This window comes from Vigna unguiculata, chromosome 3 (genome assembly GCF_004118075.2).
Source record: "Vigna unguiculata cultivar IT97K-499-35 chromosome 3, ASM411807v1, whole genome shotgun sequence".
Classification (NCBI taxonomy): domain Eukaryota; kingdom Viridiplantae; phylum Streptophyta; class Magnoliopsida; order Fabales; family Fabaceae; genus Vigna; species Vigna unguiculata.
In genome coordinates, this window is record NC_040281.1 from 42,701,683 (window position 1) to 42,726,740 (window position 25,058).

Sequence of the window (25,058 nt, forward strand, 5' to 3'; positions counted from 1 at the left end):
TATTTATTTTACTCAGATTATTTTCTTTTTCAATGGATGTTGTTAAGTATCGCAGACTCAACGTTTTTCATATAGTTTCAGTTATTACAACTCAACCTAAAACTTTTCATTTTACTGTACCTTTCTTAGTGGGTTTGGTTTCATGTTGCGGTTTTTCAATTTAGTCTTAACCGAAAAAGGCGTTGTAATTTTTTTTTTTCCAAACTTATAAGATGTTACTAAGTGGTTTTATAATTTCAGTACCTTGAAGTTGTTAATGGTGCTTATATTCTCGGGTTCTGCTGCGAGTGGGTATATCGGAGAATTAGTGTGCTATTACAAAATTTGGTTTCAATGACTTTCAAGTTATGAGCCAATTCATGATCTATGATCCCACTTTCCAAACATATAGCGCTTTCACAAATAACACCAACTATCTTTGAGTGAACTATAAATAATCGGTAGTAAGTAACTAGGGAGATTTGGATCGATGAGCTACGAGGTAAAATATATAATATACTACAAAAAAAATCTCTTATTCATATATTAATTTTAGTCACAAAAAATAATTAGTTACTATAGTCACCCATTTAAATATTAATTTACAAACTAAAAATTATTGGTAACTAAAATAGTTTCAAAAAATTATAGTTGATCTCTAAATTAATAACTAAATCATAACTTCGATTTGGACCGACTCGTCTCGACTTTTTGTTCGACCCAACTTAACTTTTTGGACCTATGAAATTTTGTTGTGTAACGAATGAGCAATTTCATAACTTAGAAAATTTCAATTTCCTTTCCTTTGTAATAAATTTTAAATTCTATTATTTAAATTATTTGAAATATCTTGAATTTTAAATTCTCTAAATAAATAAATTACTAGAAGGGATTTAAAAAATTGTTTGATTAGTTATACATTTAATCATTATTTATGATCAAAGAAAAGTAAGGAATTCAGCAAAGGAAATTTTAAAATATCCTAATTACATGTTTTCTTATTCTCAATGAGATCTTTTGTTTCAATAAATATTTGCAAACAAGTAGATGACAAATAAATTTATACTTGTGGGTATCACTCGAACTTGTCCTTGTTTAGACGAGAAATCTTTACATTGACTGAATATGGGTATGAATATGGGTAATACTCAAAATTTTTAACTGTGGATGGGGATGAGGATTGGGATATACGTATCCTCGCCCAAATATTTGTCCCCATTTAAATTACTAAAATATCTATAATTTATTAGATAATTTAATTATATATATATATATATATATATATATATATATATATATATATATATATATATATATATAAACATAGCCTATTTTTTACTCTCTCAATTTTTTGTTATACACTTTTTCTTACTTCCTCAATTGTTTGGCTTGTTTTTCAAGATTTAATTTTTAAGGTAATTTGATCTAAAACTTAGTAGGATTCGTCAAATGTACTATGATTTGGTTGTATAATATCAATAAAAAAATAATGAAACTTCTTATAAAGCTACATCATTGGAGTTGGGAAATATTGTTGATAATGATGCGAATGGATTTTTAGAGTCTATGACAAAAAAGAAAAAAATCTAGAACTACAATTATGAAAACAGAGTTGGATTAAAGTTACACAAGAATTGGATATCCTATCATAGCGGAAAACAAATGGGTTAAGTTTCCAACCCTTTAAGCAATTGCAAGGGATATTTTAGCTATTCCAATAACAATTGTAGCTTCTGAATCTGCTTTTAGTACTTGTAGTCATATATTAACTTTTCACCATAGTCGACTTCATCATATTATTATAGAGGCCTTGATATGTACAAGAAGTTGGATATGGAACTCAAACCATCTAGGTAAGTTACTCAAATTTATTGTTAATATTTTTTTATGAATTCTGATTAATATTCTACATTTGGTGTTTGTAGGTGTTAAAAAATTAAAAGAAAAAGATGTTCTCATGAGTGAGAATGAATCTGATGAAGAACGTACATTATATTCTAATAATTAAAATTTTCAATTTCAATTATCATATCATATATAATTTTTCATTTTTTTTCTATGTGTAGGTGGATCAAATGCAAATGAAACTATTGATCGTTTGTAAAATTAATAAATATTTTGGTTATTACAAAATTTTAGTAATGTGTAATTGTAGTGTTTATATAATTATTTGAATTTTCTCTAGTTGTTATTCGATACTTTAATTTGAGATTTATACTACTATAATATTTTTCTTAATATTTGACATCATGAAAAGAAAAAAGAGTATGTTTTTTAATATTGATATTTTGATAGTATCATGATTCTTATGGTATGATTTTTAAAACTTTTTATAAAAAATATTTAATTGATATTTGGAACAGTAAAAAAATGGATGAGTATAAAAATATATCCATTATCTGGTGGGAATAGAGATGGATCAAAAGTTATATACCCATGAGAATGGAGATAGGTCAAAAGTTATATACCTGCTGGATTTGGAGATGAGGATGAGAATGAATTTTTATTATGGAAATATGATCATGATACCCGTATCCGTCTCACCTCATTGTCATCCCTACAAAATAAGACATACTTACTAAAGTGAGTAAGATATGATGCATGAAGAGTGTTTTATTTATTTATTTATTTATTATTTAGTATTAAAAAACGTAAATAATCCGATTATTATTTGATATTAAGCTACAAATATCTTAAAATTTATCTAAAGCATCATGATTCCTATAATTTTGATCGTAAACTTTCATTTAAAAAATAAAATGCCATTCAAGAAATTTCAACAATCGAATCAATATAACTCGCAGAATATAATCAACTATCTCTATTAATTGCATATACTAAGCAAGGTTTTTCGAAATTAAAAATGTTGAAATATTAATTAAGATCAACTATGTCTCATGATATTAAGGTTAAGGTTGAACTTTGGTTGAGTATGTATGAATAATGTGAAAGTCTAAAGAAAGAAAAAGAGAGATGTGCCAAAGGTGTTTGACGGAATGGGTAAGCCAGAGGGAACTTGCACACACAACTTTTGTCATCTCTGAGAGTTATGTATACAAGAAACTGAGACCTATTATAAAGACAAATGATACTATACAACAAAACAAACAAATCTACTAAACTAAATATAAACCTAGATCTCTTTCAATAAGAGCAAACACACTAAATAGTCTTTCTTTGATTTTTATTGATTTTTTTAAAAAGAATTTTAATTCATTATAAAAGAATTCTTAAATAATGATAAATTTTAATCATAAAAGAAATGTTTAGAGATCAATTTTCTTATTAAAAACCAATTCACTAGTCAAAATTTTAGTAACTAATGTTAGTTATTAATTTCGAGACCATTCATAATATAAACTATTTTAGTTATCAATTTAGAGATTAATTTTAATTTTTTGAAACTATTTAGTTACCGATTTAGAAATTAATTATAATTTTTTTGAAACTATTTTAGTTATTAATAATTTTTCGTTTATAAATTGATATTTAAATTAGTTATTATAGTTTCAAATTAATTTTTGTCACTTAAATAAATTATTATTCAAATTTTTTTTTGAGAACTTATAATAATTTTTTTTAAAAAAGTACAAGAATAACAATATCCGAATTATTTGGAAGACATTATTTCCCCACTTCTATTGAGCACAAAAGAACCTTATAGCCACCACATTGTTAGAATAATATGATGAAAGCCTTTTTTCAGTACTGGTGCAATTAAATACGGAGAGAGTAGTTACATTACATCGAGTAAGAGACAAAAAGAACTTTTAAGTTACGATTAACTTTATTTTAACTTATGAAAAAGTTTCTTTAATTATTTTATTATATTACATAGAATTTTTTACAAAAAATAAATAAATAAATATCTAAGCATAAAATAATCTGTTTATCCTAAGCACACATATTGTTTTACTACTTAACCCATATTCCAATTCAACTAACCATGGCCCAAATCCAAATTTACCTTAGTCCAACACAATTCTAATCCAAGTTACTGCACTTTTACTATGTACTATGCATCAAAATTCACAAGACAATCTATATTTCCACGTGATGAATAGAAATCCCTTCTTAATTAATTATGGCCTAAACAAAAGGATAATGAAGAGGGATTATTTACATGAATGTTTTTCTCGTGCTTTTCGTTTTCTAATAAGCCAAATTGTGTTCATTTGAATGTACCAATTGTAGAACTTTTGCGAAGTGTTATTTCAAAGAAGTGGGGAATGAAAGTAGGTTGAAGAGTGGGATCAACTAACATGTCTTTGGTGGGTTGGTGAACTTTTGTCTCCCACCTTCACGTTGAAGATAAACACAAAAAAAACTAAGACGTAAAACAAAATCCTTCCAATTAACTAAAAACATGCCTTCTCTTACACACATTCCTCGTAGTCTTTGTTAATCAACCAAAACTAAATTTAGAAATGAAATTTGTTTTGAAATTTAGCTTAATCGTTATTAGAAATTTTAGCAAAATAGATCGGAGAGTATCATTCCTAGAATAATATAAATTACTTATATAAGAAATTCAATATTATGTTTAACATAAAATTATTAAGAGGTAGATTTCAATCCTAATTCAATTTTAAAAAATTAATTTGTAAGGTGACACGGCAAGAAAATGTCTAATTAATAATCAATTTTATTGATAAAAAATAATTAGTCATTATAGTAACAAATTTTGATACTCATTCGTACCCTACAAATTATTGGTAACTAAAATAATTTTAAATTGTTTTCTAAATTAGTCACTATGGTGAATTAGTCTCTAAGTTGGTTACTAACATTAGCTACCAAAGTTTTAGTTACAAAAAACTTGGTTTCTAATTTTGAATCTAAATTGGTCACTATTGAGACAAATTTAATGACTAATTTCTTTGGTAGCTAAAAACATTGGTAACTAATGTTAGTAATCGATTTATAAACCAATTCAAAATAATGACCAATTTAGAAACTATTTCATTTACCAATAATTTTTAATTTATAAGTTGGTATCTAAATTGGCCACTATAGTAACTAATTATTTTTTATACCTAAAATTGGTCCTTAATTAGACATTTTCTATCAATTAGACATCTTCTTGTAGTATTGTTTGCATCACTTATAAATAAGCCTTATACAGTTGATGTGAGATTAGACATTAATAAATGATCAAATAACAACTTGATAGCAAATAACACAATAGATCAAACAAATAATAAATTTCTCTAGAATAAACTTCGAATTCAAAGGAATATGATATTATTTTAAAAAGTGGATTTTAAGTCTAATTTAATCATATAAAAATGACTTTTAAAATGAATTTTACTTCCATTTACGTATTATAAATACATCTTATTTCTGATTGATAAAAGGATCTTACAAAAAAATATTGAAGTTAAATGTTTTTCATTTATTTTTGTTATGTTATGTTAATATATATATATATATATATATATATATATATATATATATATATATATATATATATATATATATATATATATATATATATATATATATATATATATAATGTAGAAGTCTACACATCCCATCTCATGAGTAAAAAATGCCAAATTACTCATATATTGGAGTTAAAGGAAAAGGAAATGTGTGGCTATACATGGAGAAGTTGAATTGGATGCAATCCCTTTCATTGCTTATTACAATGACATATATAACAAACTTGGATATAATGATTTGTGGCAGTAGTCATGTCAGATGATACTCTATTCACTGTTACTATTCATCACCAAAACCTCATTAGATTTTGTTTCAGCGGTTAAAAAGAGTGGGGGGTTTGAAATGAATCTTCCATGATCGGAGGTGGTCCTCCATTTAGGAAAATGCGTGGTTGAATTAGGTCACAAAATTACAAAATAGGAAGAAAGCGAAGTGAAACGCATGCACCAAGCATTGTTAGTGGGTAGTGAAATCACATCTTTTACGCAAAATCATTGTTCATTAGTAGTAATTTTGTAATCATAATATTTATGGTGCACGTGTCGTTCTGATATCCCAATTTGGATGCAGACTATTTACCTTTATTTATTGCTTGGTTCTTTAGTTCGGCGTTTGGATCAAAAGATAAGGAAAGCGATTACTAAGCCATAATTTACCCTCTTATGTCTTCCATTAGTAAGTTCTAAAGTTTTCATTTACTTATTACCACTATCATCTCATCTCTGTTTCACTTTTTAGTTTTTGGCGTGATATTTTATTTTTATTATTATAAAGGAGTTAAGATAATGTAAAATAAAGTGAAGAGAAATACAAGCAAAGTGATTCAAGAATTCAACCTACAAAAAAGTTCTTTCAAGAAATTATATATCTTTCTATAAGAATAATATAGATTCTTTTTTTCCCGAAAAGAATGATATAAAGAAGACGTTGCAGTAACTATTATCATAATTATGTTTCAAAAATATATTTGTACCTGATTATACATTCATACAGAAAGTAATGTTAATCATTTGTTTTTAATCTCTTCAGCATTTATATACTCCTATGTATACTTGTTATTAACAATTAATTATGTATTAAAATTACTATAAAATATGCAAGGATCTTGAGATAACAAATTAACCCATTTCCGTGAATATTATCGAAATCACTTTCCGTTTTGACGAAGAATTCCTGCATTGATTAATTATGAGTATGAATAATATCCAATTTTTTTTTAAATAAATAGGAGATGAAATGGTTATATACATACCTGCCTCATCCCCTTTTCTAAAATATCGATAGTTTACTAGGTAACACAAAATATATATATATATATATATATATATATATATATATATATATATATATGGATAAATATCTTTTTAGTCCTTGTACTTACATATGAAATTGAAATTTGTTTCTATACTTTAGTAATGTATGCAATTCGTCCTTAAGAGTTAACTTTTAAATGACGTGTCTAAAGGTCATGCTAACTGGATTGACATATCAAAATACATGATGCCCATAAGACTAACATGTGTAATTTCAATTTTTTTATACATATATTTTTTTCTTTTGACTCATTTAATGTATTATTGAAGTATGAAGACAATTTTTATATGAAATCTGAGCGAGATAGACAAATTTCAATTTTACATGTAAATATATGAACTAAAGATATACTTAACATAAATAGTGGTTTGAACTAATTAATTGATTATTATGTTATATAAATATTAAATTATAACAATTACATAAATTAATATTGAGATAAAAATAATTTATTTTACTTTAAAGAAAAAAAATTAAGTCGTGTTTGAAATTTTAAAATTTTTTAAAATTAATATAAACGGGTTGAATGAAATATTAAGTTTTTATTTTAATTTTAAATAAAGTGTAGATTATATAAATAATTGTAGATTATATATTCACTTAGTAAATTTAGTGAATTATAAAATTTATTTATATATTTACTAAGTATATATTAAATTATTTAAAAAATTATATATATATATATATATTAAGTGAATATATATTCACTTAGTGAATTTAGTGAATTATAAAATTATTTATTACAATTTTGTAATATATTAATTATATATAATAAGATATTAATTTATAATAAATTTTATCTTTTTAAAATTTAGAAAACACTCAACATTTTAATAAATATTAAATTTAACTAACTTATATTTCCTTTAGAAAAATGTTAAAATCTTAATATTAATAAATTATTTTTATTTTAATATTAATTTATGTAAGTTTTATTATTTAACACTTATATAACATAATAATTAAATAATCAATTAATTAGTTCAAACAAATATATATATATATATATATATATATATATATATATATATACTCCTATTTTATAAATGAAGACTAATATTTTAATTAAAAAACTATTACTATAGATAATATGTTTCTCTAAAAGATACATTCATGTAAAAAAAATAACCTTTTCACATTTAAAATGGTAATCCAAATAAAAGAAACATTTATAGTACAACCTTCTTGTAAACATACTATTATGTTAATCTACAAATGGTGTAAGTTTAATTAAATTTGTGAGTCAAAATTCTTTGAGTAACTTGTTGCAAAAAATATTAAAAAATATATTACGATCGTTTTTGTTAGTGACCATAATGGACAAACTCTCAATTTTAGATATATTTACCGACTAAGTTTTGTTCATATATATGGTGAGTTTTATATATTCTATTAATAATCTGGTTCCATCCTATAACAAATTTAGAAGATCATTTAAGATGGTATTTATTGGTATAGGTATATGGTGAATTTTACAGATGCCATATCATCTCTTTTCCTATAGTCGTACGACACTTTATTCCACCATTAATATTATTTCTTGTTGGGAGTTACCCAATACAAAAAATAAGAGAAGAAATATAAGTAAAAGTATAAAAAAATTTAACATATTTATTATTATTCAATATACAATTTTTCGACCTTCATAAAAACAACACAAAACTTTTAAAAAAGTTGAAATTTATTACAAATAAAGAAATTTATCTATCAGCTAAAATTAATATTATCTCCTAAAAGATTTCCTCATTTATCATTCGAACTTCCTCCCTTACCATGGTCGCAAAGACCTAATTCCTCTATTATCTTCTTGCATTTATCAATCACATAACAAATTGTAATTTTTATATGATTTATGGAAAGAAATTAAATTTGGTTTTGTCTCTATCTAGATGAGAAAAATCAAAGCTTAAGAGATGAAGAAAAATAAAAAAAATATAATTGTAGATCAATCAATTCCACCATCTTGAAAAAAAAAATCGATAGAAAAGAGAGAGGATAATATCTTAGAAGAGAGTATCGAGTAATATTATCTTTCACAAGTATCACATAGAGAAGTTGATAAAGTGTAATTCTCTAATATAGGGGTGACAACATGGGTTTGGTCCGACGGGCTGGCCTGCAAGCCTACTGAGAAAATTCGGGACAAGTTGAGATATTGAGTTAGTTGGCCCGTAATAGCCCAACCCGCATAACCTGCAGCCCGCGCAAGTTGGCCTACGACTTGCATAAGAAAAGAAAACTTGCAATTATGTATATTGGGTACTTCCCTTCTGAACTTCTGCATGAATGTTTCAAATTCTATTATGAGTGGAAAAGATAAGTGTTATGTATTTTTGAATGTGCTAAAATTTGAAGAATGCATAGTGTATGTCAAAATACAAATATGAATATGATGAAAATGTTGAATTATCAATTTGTTCAATATTGAAAATTTTATCATAATTTGTTTTTCAAAAAAATGACTGGCTTTTGAACTAAAACTTATACAAAGTGGACTAAACTTTTCAGTCCACATACATAAACTAAGTATGAGACGGGTCTAAATAGGTCGGACTAACCCGCGCTACAACCTCTAAAAATGTAATAAAAAGAATAAAATCCAGCAAAAAATACTTTTAAGATTGGTTATAAGATTTTTTGTTGAATTTCACCTAATATGTAATACTTTTTGGATCAAAATCGATCATTCAACATGATACATTAAAATAAACAGAAAATAACTTAAGAAATCATTATCATAATATTTAAAATTAAAACTTGTATTTTCTTATATAAATTTATTCATAACTAATTGATCTCTCTCTTAAAAAAAAGTCACTCCAAGTATAAAAATATTTCAATTCCAGATAAATGATTAAAGCTTGCGTGAATTAGAAAAAAAAAAACATGCTAAAATGAATTAAATTTAGTGTTCATATTTTCTTGCATTAATTTGTCGACTTGGAATACAATTTTAAACCATCTGGCTAAAAGCTTACTCCATCCAGACACACTACATCTAAATTCATGGAATAAAGCCACATAACTCATAATTACAATATATAATAGGTTAAGTCAGTAAGAATGAAGAAATAAAGGAGTGTCTTTGTGGCCTACAATACTTTACTAGAATTATAAGAAGGCATGGGAAAAGGTGAAATTATTATTTACATGAACTGACTTTCTGTAAGGCATAAGGATTATATAATCTCTCAAAAGCATTGATGACTTGGTAAACTTGAACAATTAACATGGTACATGTAAATTAATGTAATGTTGTGTAGTGTAACAACATTATGGCAAAGATAAAACCACTTTATTAGACTTTCAAACTTTAGACATTGATGTGGACAGCCTTGTTCCACGTAGGACGGCGGTGTGGTGCACTGTCGGCCGTGGGTCGGGAATCATGCGGCGGACCACATCATTGAAACTGATAAGAGACCCCACTGTGGACCCCACCATAGTCAGTGGATTAAATGGAACTAGGTTTAGTTGATAAAAATCAGATTTTAATTCCAATATTGTAAATTAACAAATGAATTTGTAAAAAGTATTTTGCAAGAACTTATGAATTGGAGATGCTGTTGTGATATAAAAATAAAATAAATAATTATTATTAAGGTTTAATTAATAATTTTTTTATATTTAAATTTTTATTTTTACATTTATCTTTTACTTAATTAAGTTTATAGTTTTATGAAAATTGTAATTTTTTCCATCAAATTAGTGTTTTGAGTGTTTAGAAGTAGTATGTGTTAAAATCTAATTCTATCCTTGTTAATATCTGTATCATTTTTTATTTTAAAATTTTTATAATTTGAACATCTTACACTTTCAAATAAAATTATTTCAACTCGAGAGTACGTTATCGTGTTTTTAAGGTATTATTTATTTTAAAATATGAAATTCTATCATGTTTTTTTTAAAAAGATAATGATAGAAAAAAGAAAGAGTATTTAGATTGGAACTATAATTCTATAATTCTTTGACAAACTTTTTTTTAATAAAATTTGACAAAATTTACTTTTTAACACACCAAACATTTTTCTTCTCTTTCTAAATTACATCAAATTTTAATTTTATCCATTAAAATATTATCATGTGTACTTTATCAAAAGTTTGTTAATAAAATTTTGTCAAAACATAATTTTCTTTTAAATTGTGTTTAATCTCAACTCCAAGATCCATTGAGTGTACAAAAAAAAACAATATAACCTAAGTTTAGTTAACTAAGTTATCTAGTCTTTTCCGTAAAAAAAAAAAAAAATAGAAACGCCACTGACACATTGTAAAAAGTAAAAAATAATAAAAACAAATAGAAAACGTAAATATTCACATCAAATTTGTAATTAAATCTCCTATTAGTTTATTTCCATTTACATGAGAAAAAGGTCGAAAGAAAAACATAGCGTAACCGGCTAAAGGAGATCCTTGATGGGTCCTAGAAGGATCTTCACCTTTTGACATGGACACTGCTCCAAAAACCCTTCTATCTCCATCAATTAATTACACTTTACCCTCTTAATCCTTTTTTATGTCATTAATGAAATTTTAGATTATGGTTGACGGTGGTTGGTGAAGAGAAGAAATCAGCGTATTCAATTTGCAATTTGAATTGCATAGCTTTACATGAAAAGCAAGATTAAAAGAAGAAGAAAAATTCCAAATGGGGTTCACCAAATTCTTCAACTCCACTCCCTGTGTGTCTAGGTGTGAACCACAAGCTTCATCAAAGGGGGGCATGAACCATGATTGCATCCCTCACAGTTGCTAACTCTTTCATTTCACAGAAAGGAGTATAAAAAATATGTATGTTCGCTTTCTAGAGCGCAGACCCTAACATGTTACTCAATACACTATCATTAAGACCAATTTTTAGACCCCCCCTTGATGGGAGTGAAATTATAGGCATTAATCACCTTGTGATTTTTCATTCAATGAGGTGATGATTGATCATTATGTTCATCAAGAGTGGACATTCCTGTTCCGAATATGTCTATTACAGTCAGAACTTAAAAGTTGGGGTTGATTGCGAAACCCACCAATGTTATCGCAAATCCAAACATCATGTTCTGCCCATCCAGGTTTCTTCTGGATAGTTTGAATGATGATTATAGGATGAGATCGTATTAGGAGTTGAATTTCGGGACCAAAGTTTTACCAATGGTGTCAAAAGGAGGTGTAAGACATGTAATAACATGGTATATGGTTTCTGTATAATATGAATGTGTCGGTCAAATGATCCTAGGTTGATGGATGGGTTGGTACCAACACATCAAGAATTGAGGAGAAAGATTTAGTATTGTTTCACCTCTATTTTCACCCCTTTTCAGTTATAGATACCTTGTCATTTTCCATTATTGGAAAATTTTCTTTTATACAATTCTGTCAAAAAGGTTTGATTCAACTCCAGTTACTTTTAATCTTTCTACCTTCATGATCAATTTAGTAACACTCGAAGCTAATGAAAAACGTGAGGTTAATAGCTTAACTGCAGAAAGAGTATGAATGACAAACTAAATGTATAGTATGAGCAATCAAAGAACTAAACTATACCACGAAATGGAATGGAACATGCAACGTCAGTGTCGTAAGCAACCCCACTCTTTCCTTTCTATTCTGACATATCTCTCTATAATCCTCTCTTTTTCTTTTCCCTAATATACTTTTCATATTTCATTTATTTCAAAATTTAATCACACCTGGTTGTAGCTGAAGATTTTAGGAATATTTTTATCCAATTATATTTTTAAATAAAACAAGTTTCTATTTTTTAATACTACAATAAATTCTTTAATTACTGACATATAATGTTATTGATAGAAAAAAAATTATTGAGAAAATAAAATTTAATGATAGATTTTACTAATGAAAATAAATTAAAATTTGAGTTATTAATAAAAATATCTGTCGATAAATTATTATATTAACCAATATTTTTTTTCTGACGGATAATTTATTATCGATAAATTTATAATTTTCAATGAATAATTATTGACACAAATTTGTAATTCTTGATCATTATCGACATAACTTTTTATTTGTTGGTAAAATTTTCAACGAACATTTTATTGATATATTTTTTATCATCGACAATTTGAATTTATTATTCTTTGTTCCTTCTTTTTTCTTATATATGTCTTTTTCATCAATCTTAATAGATCATTTAAGAGAAGAGATCATCTTAACTTGTTTTACCACATGGAAATTATGTCATATTTGGATACTTTACTCTAGGTCCTTAAGTTTTGAGAAACCTTATTACTTAGGTTTTGTAATTTTGCTTTGAGGTAGTCTTTTCAAGTAAAGAAAGCTAATAAAAGTTATACGACCACTTGTTTAATATTATCATGATGAGAATGTGATAAATTGATGAAATATTGACCTTTATTCTTGAGTGGATGTTTACATTGGTGACTTGAGATGTCTATTTACATAATGAATTGATCACTCAATGAGTCAAATTGGTTCAATCTTAAATGATATATTAAAAAGTAATTATATTCAGATATTATTCTGATTTTACTTGAATTCACATATAGAAAGATATATAGTAGTGAATCAAATGAGGTTAAAACTAAACATATTAACATTTATAAAAAATAATGGTAGCTGATTTTCAATAAATAAGAAAATTAATATACCAATGATGAAATTTATTAATGAAAATGCTATCATCTATATGATTAATAAGAAAAGTTATTTATAATTATTTTTCTATATGCAAAATCTTTAGTTTTTTATTTTTAAATTTTTGTGTTTTTTAAAATCTAATTAATTTTTTACAATAAAATTATAAATATATTATTTTAATTATTATTTTTTATGAATACATCGTTATAATTTTAATAACATTTTTTATCTTAAAAATTATTATATACATACATAAATTTTAAGAGTTATAAAATTGATTTAGTGATAAAATTTATAGGAAAATATAAGAGGTTATGAGTTTAATTCCTCCACTAATTTAATACTTTGCTTATAAAAAAACACAAATTTTAATGGAGTATAATAATTTTACATGAAAAAATTAATTTATTTTTAAATGAAATTACAACATCATAAAATATTTTATTAGTAAATAAAAATATTTTATTTTGTTTTGAATCTTTTAAATCTTTTAACGGCCTACTTCCAGTTTTTATAACTTCTTTTCTTTCTTATATGTTACCTTTATTTATTAAAGTAGAGATAGAATGAATCTTTTAATAAATCATTTCTTTCTTACTGATATTATGATGTCAGGAAAATGTAATGTAAGATGGAGATATACTTTATTTATGATCAAACGACATTGTTTTTAGTATTTTTATTTATTCATTTCAGAATGAAGTTATCATTTAATCGTTATATATTAAACATGCTGTATCTTTTTGGATATATAAATATCTAAACATCGAGAAAGATCGACCACTTTAATATATGATTATATAAAGTGTGAAAATAACATTAGAAATGTCACCATTAATAAACTTTATAATGTTAAAATAAAATCATGACATTTTTAAAACATCTTAATATATATACTACTTAATTTCTTTTCCTTTGAATATTTCAATTTTTTTTTATCATATATGATTCAATGTCACAATTAAAAAAAAAAATAGACATTTTCCTTTTTCTGAAAATATTATTTTTGTTCGTTTCCAAAGAAATATAGAATAATATTATCTATACACGTTTACAAATGAAATTGTTTCGGTGTTTGCTTTTAAATATGATTATCGCTTATAAATCTGGAAAAAGTATATTAACCAAGAAGAGTTTAATTTCATCTTCAACTGATTTTATTTTGTCCATAATCATCCTTTGTATCGTGTAACCAAAATAATGTTTCATTTTTGATGGCTTTCTTAAAAAAATTGGGCTAACAAAGACTCTAAAACTTCTTTTTATGTTTCCCTATTATGTTTGAGTCAAAATATGGGTTTCAATTTTATATTTATTTTGTTTCCTCAAAATATATATTATTTTACTTACTTTATATTTTAAAAACAAAATTCCTTACCTAAAACTTATATTGGATAAGGCATACACCGTTTCATTGTTATAGACATCTACTGAGAAATCTAACCTTTTCTTATTTATGGAAGAAAATCCACTTAATTATTTAAAAAAAATGTTCTGAGAAAAAAAAAATCCAAAACCTCTTAAAAAATAGAAGGTGGACCACGGAAAGTGTACAAGGCCAAGATCCAAAAATGGATATTTATTTCTGCACCCCTTAATTTATTCATACAGCTCCATGTTTGTAAAATTCTATTTTATCCTTTGTTATTTATGAGAGTATGTGGTTTAGAGTTTTTCCAATTATGTAATCGGATTTTATTTATTTTTTTATTTGACAATCCATAAGAGCATGTATAAATTTAGTGTTTCTTCTGGAACGTGTAATTCAAAACATAAATAGTATTATGAAATACATAATTTGAAATACAATTTTGAATTCAGGAAAGTACTCAACAAAAACATGTTAGTTGTTAACATCATGAAAAACTTTACTTAATGTTCAAGTTTAGTCCATTTTTGTGTTGCTTCCTTCATCACACAATTTCTCACGAATTCTTATTTATTTATTTTGAAAAGAAATTTTCTTATAATAAAAAATACGTTTTATTTTTAAAAAACTCAATCTAAAATAAAAAAGGAGATGATAAAGATAAAACTGTGGGGTGTAGAAAGCCAATAAAAAGACCATGGATAGTCAAACCAAGCTAGAGCCCAATTCGCCGAAGATGGTGAAAAAAATTAGACCAATTAGAGTGATTTCAAATAAACCTCGTCTCATATAATTTTATATTTAAATATATCTTTAGATTCTTGAATAAATAGTTAATTTTTAGTTTTGAAAAATATTTACATTTTTACACTTTTAATATAACAAATTCCAAATATTAAATTAAAAAAAACAATTAATTAAAAATAGTATCCAATAATGTTATTGTGTTAGACAAAGTAGAGAAGGAAGTAAAAACAAACAAACAAAAAGAGATAACAGCTCCCGATAAAAGAACGATCAACCGCAACAGATATCGTTTTCTCTCCGAACAGAACCAGTATGGCTGCCTTCAGCGGCGACGAAACCGCTCCTTTCTTTGGCTTCCTCGGAGCCGCCGCCGCTCTCGTTTTTTCCTGTACTCTCATCAATATTTTTTTCTTATTTTTTGCTATCATAATTTCAATTCGCTATGTCATTTATCTGAATTTTTGCGCTGTGTCAGGCATGGGTGCGGCGTACGGCACCGCGAAGAGCGGCGTGGGGGTGGCGTCGATGGGAGTGATGAGACCGGAGCTGGTAATGAAATCGATCGTGCCTGTCGTGATGGCTGGTGTGTTGGGGATCTACGGTTTGATTATTGCGGTTATCATAAGTACGGGCATTAACCCTAAGGCCAAATCCTATTATCTCTTCGACGGTTACGCGCACCTCTCTTCTGGTCTCGCTTGTGGCCTCGCTGGCCTCTCCGCCGGTATGGCCATCGGCATCGTCGGCGACGCCGGTGTCAGGTATTCATCTTTTCAATCCTTCCCTTTCCATTATGAACTGTTGCTCATGTTGTTCGAATCGAGTTATTGCCACTGTTCTGTTTGCTTGTTATTGGTTAGTTATTAAATACTGCGCATATGAGGGGGAAGTATGCTTACGGTTTTACTTTGTCATATTTTTTGTGATGGTCTGATTGGTACCGGTAATTCGAGTATCACATCAAAAGACATTTTTCGCTTGTGTGGATTAGTTTTTCAGAGTGTTTTGTGTGGTCGTGACTTGCGAGTTTACGGCTTGCATTACTAGAATGAAGAAATCAAGAAACAACTATTTGGGTCTTGTTATGCTTAGTGATGAATGTGTCTCATTGTTTTCTTATTTTTTTAACTTCTGGTGTTGTTTCTACTAGTGTTACCACTGTTGTTTGTGATTTGTATTCACTATTGTGTATGCGAAATTGATTTTGATTGAAATTAATTATGCCATATTCATATTGGTTAAAATTGGATTTTAAAGCTGTGTGACTTGTGTTTGGATTTTCTTTTGTTCTAAACGCAAGTTAGTGGAAAGACTAAGTAAAATATTTTGTATCAAATGCAAATGCAAAAGTTAATTAGTGGAAAGACTAAGTAAAATAAAGTTGTTTCAACATAAAATCAATTATTAGACCCATAATCAATTCCTTCACGTGGAAATTGTGAAATTTACTTAACGTGATTTTAAACATGGATGATTCCATGTGATCCAATTAACTTTGGTACCTGTTGTGATATTTTGACCCTCATCTCTGTGCAAGCTACCACCATTGCTTTGGTACTCATCGAAATAACTTCTATCTTCTCACTTTTTAGAGAATGTTGTTGATGTTTAGATATGTTTGTATGCTTATTTTCAACTACGTTTCATTTCCATATGCTGCAATCCTTGAATTCATTAGTAAATCCAAAATCACAATGATAGTATGGTTCTCTAGTTGGGTAATATTTGATATGGTTAGTTTTAGGCGACACATCACATTGCATTTTAGTTTACTCCTGTTGATTCAGAATTGCTAATGATAATTTAAGATTTGAAGTTTCATTTTAACAAATTGAATTTGACATGTTGGTAATTCTTTTGCAGAGCAAATGCTCAGCAGCCAAAGCTTTTTGTTGGAATGATTCTCATCCTCATTTTTGCTGAGGCTTTGGCGTTATACGGTCTCATTGTTGGCATCATTCTCTCTTCCCGTGCCGGCCAATCCAGGGCTGATTGATATAAAAGTTCCTGTTGGATGGGGTACACACTCACAGATTGTGAATGTTACAGTGTAGTCCGGCTGGGTAATGTTTGTACACTAACTGCTGCTTTGGCTTGCTCATGTGAGTCTATTTATGTTCGCATCATAAAATTAAGGCTGTCCAGTAATAATGTCAGTCAAACTTTTCCTAGGCCGAAATTTTTGAATAATTTTCTTAAACCAAACTAGAATAGAGATCTCCATAATAAGACAGATGTATGTTTCGATTCCATTTACTTTCAGTTTTTCTTCCACTCTTCAAAACGCCTCCCCCTAATTCTATTCTTATTTGATTTACTTCTCGAATTTGGTGCGAATTAAATATTAGATGATAAAATTGGAGTTTGGGATAAAAAAAAATTGTTTGATACGTAGTAATCGATCTGCTATCAGGAATGGAATTAGCAAAAGTGTGTTAATATTACCACACACCGTTGTCACCTTCATTGCCTGTTTTGTTGGAACTTATTGTCTTATTGTCACTCCCCCTTAGCAAGTTTTTCGTCTTTTTCTCACTTCCTACTTGCTCCTTGCTCCTTCTTCCGACATCTTCATGCGTGTTTCTTTTTAACCATTACCTTGAGATGAATAGGCAGTTGTGATAGCCTCAGAAGAAGTATGATCATGGGACATGCTATTTTGAGTCAGTAGACGTTGCACTTCCCAAGAGTTCAACACGAATCTCCAAAGAAGGAACGTGTTATGAAGCTCGAGAACTAGACTGATAAGTCCTAAATGGACATAGAACCCAGTTGATAATTTGCAACGTGAAGTTCGAGCCGAAATCGTTCTGTGTCATTGATTGTAAATAGTCAAGTAAACCCAGGTATATTTCGCCACAGAGAAACAGCACAAGGCTCAATTGAAACAACTATCCAACAAATATTTGAAGGAATCACAAAGGTCTGATTGCGAACCTCTTGGTACCATGTTAGAATTTCTAACTTTTTGCCCACCCTTCATTGACCATCATGCCATCTATAAATATTATAAAGATGTATAATCATCAATAACAATAATGACTCAACTATTCTAATTCCTATAATTAGATAATCTAACCAACACGCATATTTCTAACTTAGTCTTTTACTTTTCTTCATATTCGACTTCCTTCATATTTTAACAAGTGTTACTGGTAGTGGGTAAAGAATCAAAGAGACTTCATATGAGTGGATGTTCAATCGTTTAAAAATGATACAAGATTCGTTGAGAAATAATGTTTACTTTATAAAAAGGTGATTAAAGTTGTTTGGAAATATTTGTTAGGTAGAGGTGTTAACATTTAATATGAGAAATTATTTATCGAAAAATTCAATAGATTCTCAAGTGTAGTGCAGATGTCACGTAGAAAATAACCAAAAAGGTCATCAATATATAGGAATTGAATGTATAAGTGTTGTTGATCTATGTAAAAGCTAAAAGTGAGAATGGTAAGAGGATTGTAATAATTATTGTTTTTGTTCATTAGTTTCTTGTATTTCATATGCCCTTAATATTTCCTTAGTAATTTCTTTTTCTAAATAACAAGAATCTATAAAATTTATTTGTTTTTATTTAATATTTTGATAAAAAGTCTTATTCCAAGTTTCATCTAAAATAAAATACAGCTCTGGAATTGCCATGTATGACTGAAGACATTGTATGAGAAATAACAAAGGGAGTTGTTCAAAATACTTATACGACACATTTAAATGTTCTTCTTGTTAATATAAAGTTATCCTATTTTATGTATCCAATGTTATCCAGAGAGTTCTTATTTACTGTTCTATCCAAGAGTTAGGAGATTTCTCAAACTAGAACATCGAGTATTTGAATTATTTTTCCTTTCTAAGGTTGCTGTTAAATTTTCTTGATTGGATGGTCATAATTATTAAATATTTTTATTTCATCGTGTCTAAAAGTGCTAATTCTTAAAGGGTTCGGATAATGGTCTAAATTTAGTCTTTAAAATGTTTTGATAATAGTCAAAATTCCATCTATAATAAGTATTTAAAAAGTAAAAATGGTTTACTTGATTATAAGGGAGTTTTGGAGTTGATACTGTGCTCCAAAAATTTTTACAAAGTGTTTTTCAAGCTCTGTTCAAAGCTAGACCTAACAAATTGTTTTACATTGAATATCGTCCGACCCTTTGTTAATCAACGTATGGGCGTGAAACAATTTTACATGAGATGTTGGATTTTGGGTCTCGTCTTTCTTACTGCACCTCCAAAATCATTTTAAATCTCAAAAATACTCTTTCACCATTTAAGTAAAGTCACGAACGTTACACCCTCAAAATTATTTTCGGAAGTCAATTTTCGAAAGTTAAAATATATAATCGGAAGTCAACTTTCGAGAGTGAAAATATATTATCAGAAATTAACTTCCGAAAGTCAAAATATATTATCAAAAGTCGACTTTCGATAATTAAAATATATTACCAAAAATTGACTTTCGGAACTCAAAATATATTAGCGGAAATCAACTTCTGAAAGTCAAAATATATTACTAGAAATTGACTTTCCGGAACTCAAAAATATTATTTTAATACATTATATAAAAAAACTATATATATATATATATATATAATTTTATTTTTTAAATATATATTAAAAATACGCAAGAAATAAATTATTTATATTAAAAAAATATTAATTCTGTTTTAACTATTTTTAATTTTATTTAAATTTTATGTTTTCTAAATTTTAAATGTTTTTTTAGTTTATTACTTTTTAGTTTATTTATTTCTTATGTTTTCATATTTCTTAATATATATTTGAAAAATAAAATAAAATATTAATATCTATATAAATAATTTTATTTTTATTTAATGTACTGAAAAATAAATATAAATATAGAAATAAATAAATCTAAAATATTATTAAACTATAAATAAAAAATGAAAAAATTATTCTGTTTTTACTTAATTTTATTTAATGTTTAATTTCTTTAAAATTTTAATTATCATATATTAATAATAATTAATAATATTAATATATCAATAATAATATTAATAATCCTATTAATTATTACATATCAGTACCATAATTATATTTTTAATAATATTAATAATTATTATTTATATTATTACTGATATATTATTATAATTATCATATAGTTTTTATTAATATTAATATTAGTAATAGTTATAATATTATTATTTATTTTAATATTATTAATAATTATATATAATAATAATTTATGTTGTTATTATTATAAAATAACAATACTATTAATAATTATATATTCTTATTATATAATAATAATAATATTATTATTATTATTATTATTAGTATAGAATTATTATTATTCAATGAGCAGGGACTAAATAGTGATCAAGTTTCAACGAAGGACCATTTTCAAATTAAGTTCAAACTTCAGGGACCAAAAATATATTTTTTTCCAGTTTTTGTGAAAAGCGTCGGTTAGGCCGACGCTAGTTTTTTTTATAAAAAAAAATTAAATAACACATGGCACACCGTTTGTTATATTTAACTCCGTCCAAAAATAGGGACTAAAAATAATGATTTTGAAAGTACAGAGACCAAACAGTGATCAAGTTTCGACTAGGAATCATTTCCAAATTTGAATCAAACTTTAGGAACAAAAAACATATTTTTCCTATATTTTACAAAAAAAAATAATTAATATATATATAAAATATTTTATTAATGATTGGTTAAAGTAAGTATTATTTAAAACATTTTATTTTAAAAAAAGTAAAAGCGAAAAAAAAATTGTATGTGTACCGACTTCCAGTAAATATATATATATATATATATATATATATATATATATATATTTGTTTTAATTTCAAATTCTTTGTTACCATACTTCTATAGAAAAGATTTAAAGAATAATTCTGATGTATTATTTCAAAGAATAGGGTATCATATGTATACATACAAGAGCGCTATAATTTCTCATCTATTAAAGGAATGAGTGCACATATTTGCTCAGAGAGATAATAATGTCTAAATTATAGCTAATACAATAGTTGGCATATCTTAACACCCCCACTCAAGTTGGTGCATGAATATCACATGTTCCGAACTTGAATAGAGACTCATTAAACACTCTGTTTGACATTCCTTTAGTGAGAACATCAACCAACTGCAATTCTGATCTTACAGAAGGAAAGGAAATTATTCCAGCTTCAAGTTTTTCTTTGATGAAATGTCTATCAATCTCCACATGCTTTGTTCTATCATGTTGCATCAGATTGTGAGTAATTGCTATAGTCGACGTATTATCACAGTACAAACTCATAGTTTCATTTTGTTTAAAGCCCAAATCTAATAGCACATTATAATCCACAAAAGTTCACATACACCTAGTGCCATGCCTCTGAATTCTGCTTCAGCACTAGATCTTGCTACTATAGACTGCTTTTTACTCCTCCAAGCCAAGTTACAAGATTCCCTCCTACAAAAGTAAAGTATCCAAAGGTAGATCTTCTATCATCTTTTGAACCTGCCCAATCTGCATCAGTGCACCCTTCTACTTTTAAGTTTCCATGATTTGAGAACAAAATTCCTTTTCCAAGAGTGGACTTTAAATATCTCAAAATCCTCTCAACAACATCCATATGAAGCTTTCGTGGGTCATGCATAAATTGGCTAACAACATTCACTGCATAGGTAATATCTGGACGTGTATGAGACAAATAAATTAATTTTCCAACCAACCTTTGGTATCTCCCTTTGTCTATGTTTGTTGAATTTGAGCATTGAAAGAGTTTATGATTATGTTCCATTGGTGTATCAACTGGTTTACTCTCAAGCAGTCCAGTTTTTGATAGTAAATCAATAGTATATTTTCTTTGACATAGAAAAATATCATGTTTTGATCTAGCTACTTCAATACCCAAAAAATATTTGAGGTTTCCAAGTTGTTTCATCTCAAATTCAGATGGAAGGTATTGTTGTAAACTGGAAATTAGGTCATTTCCTATAACAATAATGTCATCTACATATATAATCAAAGCTGTAATTTTTCCTTTTCCTCTCTTCAAGAATAAGGTGTGATCAGAGTTACTAGCTCTATAGCCAAAAGCCTTCATAGACTTGGTAAACCTTCCAAACCATGCTCTTGGGGATTATTTTAATCCATATAAAATCTTCTTTAATTTTCAAACCTTCATTCCAATTGAATCTGTCATACTTGGTGGAGAATCCATATAATTTTCTTCTGAAATTTCTCCATTTAGTAAAACATTTTGCACATCAAATTGTAGAAGAGACCAATCTTGGTTTGCTGTTAGTGACAGAAGTATTCTCACAATATTGAGTTTGACTACTAGTGCGAACGTTTGTTGATAATCTACACCATAAGATTGAGTGTAACCTTTAGCCACAAGTTGTGCTTTATACCTCTCAATAGTTCCATCAGCTTTATGCTTAATTGTAAATACACATTTGCAGTCCACAGTCTTCTTCCCTCTTGGTAAGGACACAAGATCCCAAGTGTTATTTCATCTCATCAACCATTGCTTTGGTCCATCTAGGATCTGCCAAAACTTCCTGTATATTACTAGGAATAGAAATTGAAGATAATTGAGATACAAATGATGCATATGACTGGGATAACCTATGAGATGACACATATTTACTAATGATATATTTAACTTTGGCTTGGAGGTTTGGTTCATATTTAGCTGGAGGTTGACCACAGTTAGAACGAGGTGGAAGATTATACTGGAGAGTAGTAGACTCAATGTTTGATCTATTGGTGGTCTCATGCAGACAAGGATCAATTTCATGATTGGTTTCGTCTAAATTAGTATTATCAAAGGTATGATCAAGAGAAACAATTTCATGATTAATTTCAATTACATTAGTATTATCAGAGATAGGATCAGAAGGTACCTCTGAAGAGTCAAACTGAATCTGTGGAGAAGATTGAGCCAATTGGTTAGGATCAGAAGACACTGTATTATCTAAAGGAGAAGTTTTCATATTTAGGATTGGCTCACTTCCTGCAGAATGATTCTCACACGATTCTTTACAGTATAATTTTATATCCAGAATATCAAACATACTAACATCATGATTATGCAATTCACTTTCATTGCCGCCCTGAAGTGTAGAATCAACATAAAATAAGCTATGCTCATTAAATGTCACATCCATAGAGATATAAAATTTCTTTGATGGTGGATGGTAAGCACAATAGCCTTTTTGAGTTGATCTATACCCAACAAAAACACATTTTAAAGCTCGTTCTTCAAGTGTTGTACGTTGATGGTGGGTGTAAGTAAATATATAACACATCCAAAAATATGAGGCGGTAAAGAGACTATGGAAGGAAGGATACAATGATCAGACAACACATCTAAAGGCCTTCTAAAGTTAAGCACACTAGAAGGTGTTCGATTAATCAAATAAACTGCAGATCTCACAGCCTCACCCCATAAATGAGATAGGACATTACCATCTATCAAAAGTGATCTTGTCACCTCTAATATATGTCTATTTTTTCTCTCAGCCACCCCATTTTGTTGTGGTGAATAAGGAGATGTAGTTTGTAGTTTGATGTAAGATGTCTTTGGAGTTCATGAATTCAATTAACTCAGTCTTAAAATATTCCCCTCTATAGTTTGATCGAATGACCTTAATGTGTGTATTAAATTGAGTAACTATCATATGATGAAAGGAACAAACACATTACACATCACTTTTATGTTTAAGCAAATACACCCAAGTTATCCGAATACAATCATCAACAAAACTGATAAACCATTTTTTTCCATTATGTGTAGATTGTGGGGCAGGACCCCAAACATCTGTGTGGCTTAATGAAAGAGGAAAATCTGTTTTTTTATTGCTTAAAGGAAACACGACACAATGACTTTTTGCCATTACACAAGTTTCAGAAATAAAATAAAAAATATTGCATTTATGAAATAGTGATGGAAATAATTTTTTTAGATAACCAAAAGAGGGATGTCCCAATCTTCTATGCCATAACCAAATTTCCTTTTTGTTTTTATCGTGTATGTGTTCATTCGTAGGACAAGCCAAAGTTCCTTTATGGGTTTATTGTGAGACATTTTCAAGATAATACAATCTTTTTCTCTCTATCACTGCCAATCTTCTCCTTGGAATGGATGTTCTAGACAAAATAATGGGTTGGATAAATTAAGGTAACACAAGAATGTGATTCGGTTAACTTGTTGAATGTAGAAACAAATAAAACATCAGAGATTGATAAGGAGGGAGAGAGGGATATAGTACCTACACCTTCAATAGGAGATCAGATGTCATTGGCATTAATAATAACAGTTTTAGAACTATTAGGGGAAAAATTAATAAATTTATGTGGATCAGTAGCATCTGAATCAATTATCCAATCACCACCCTTAGTAACAACAAAAAGCAGATTTAGATATACCTGACTTGATCACAAATCCGGCAACAGTAGAACTATGACTCTTGGGAATAACTTCTTGCATATGGGTGCAACGGAAGTCCCAAAATCAAGTTTCTCCTATTAGTTTTTATCAGAAGGAGCCATTAGAAATATTCAAATAAAGAAGCATCACTTCCTATATTGTAGAGGATGTTTGTGTTTGACTCTAATACCATA

At 27.6% G+C, this 25,058-nt stretch overlaps 1 protein-coding gene across 1 annotated transcript; it reads left to right on the forward strand.

Annotated features, from left to right (window-relative positions):
- The first annotated feature begins 15,687 nt into the window (after positions 1 to 15,687).
- On the forward strand, positions 15,688 to 17,753 carry LOC114176083 (V-type proton ATPase 16 kDa proteolipid subunit-like). The gene is made up of 3 exons (XM_028060995.1): positions 15,688 to 15,857; positions 15,945 to 16,230; positions 17,333 to 17,753. The coding sequence occupies exons 1-3, from the start codon at positions 15,782 to 15,784 to the stop codon at positions 17,463 to 17,465; spliced, it is 495 nt and encodes a 164-aa protein (XP_027916796.1). The 5' UTR covers positions 15,688 to 15,781; the 3' UTR covers positions 17,466 to 17,753.
- The last annotated feature ends 7,305 nt before the right edge of the window (positions 17,754 to 25,058 follow it).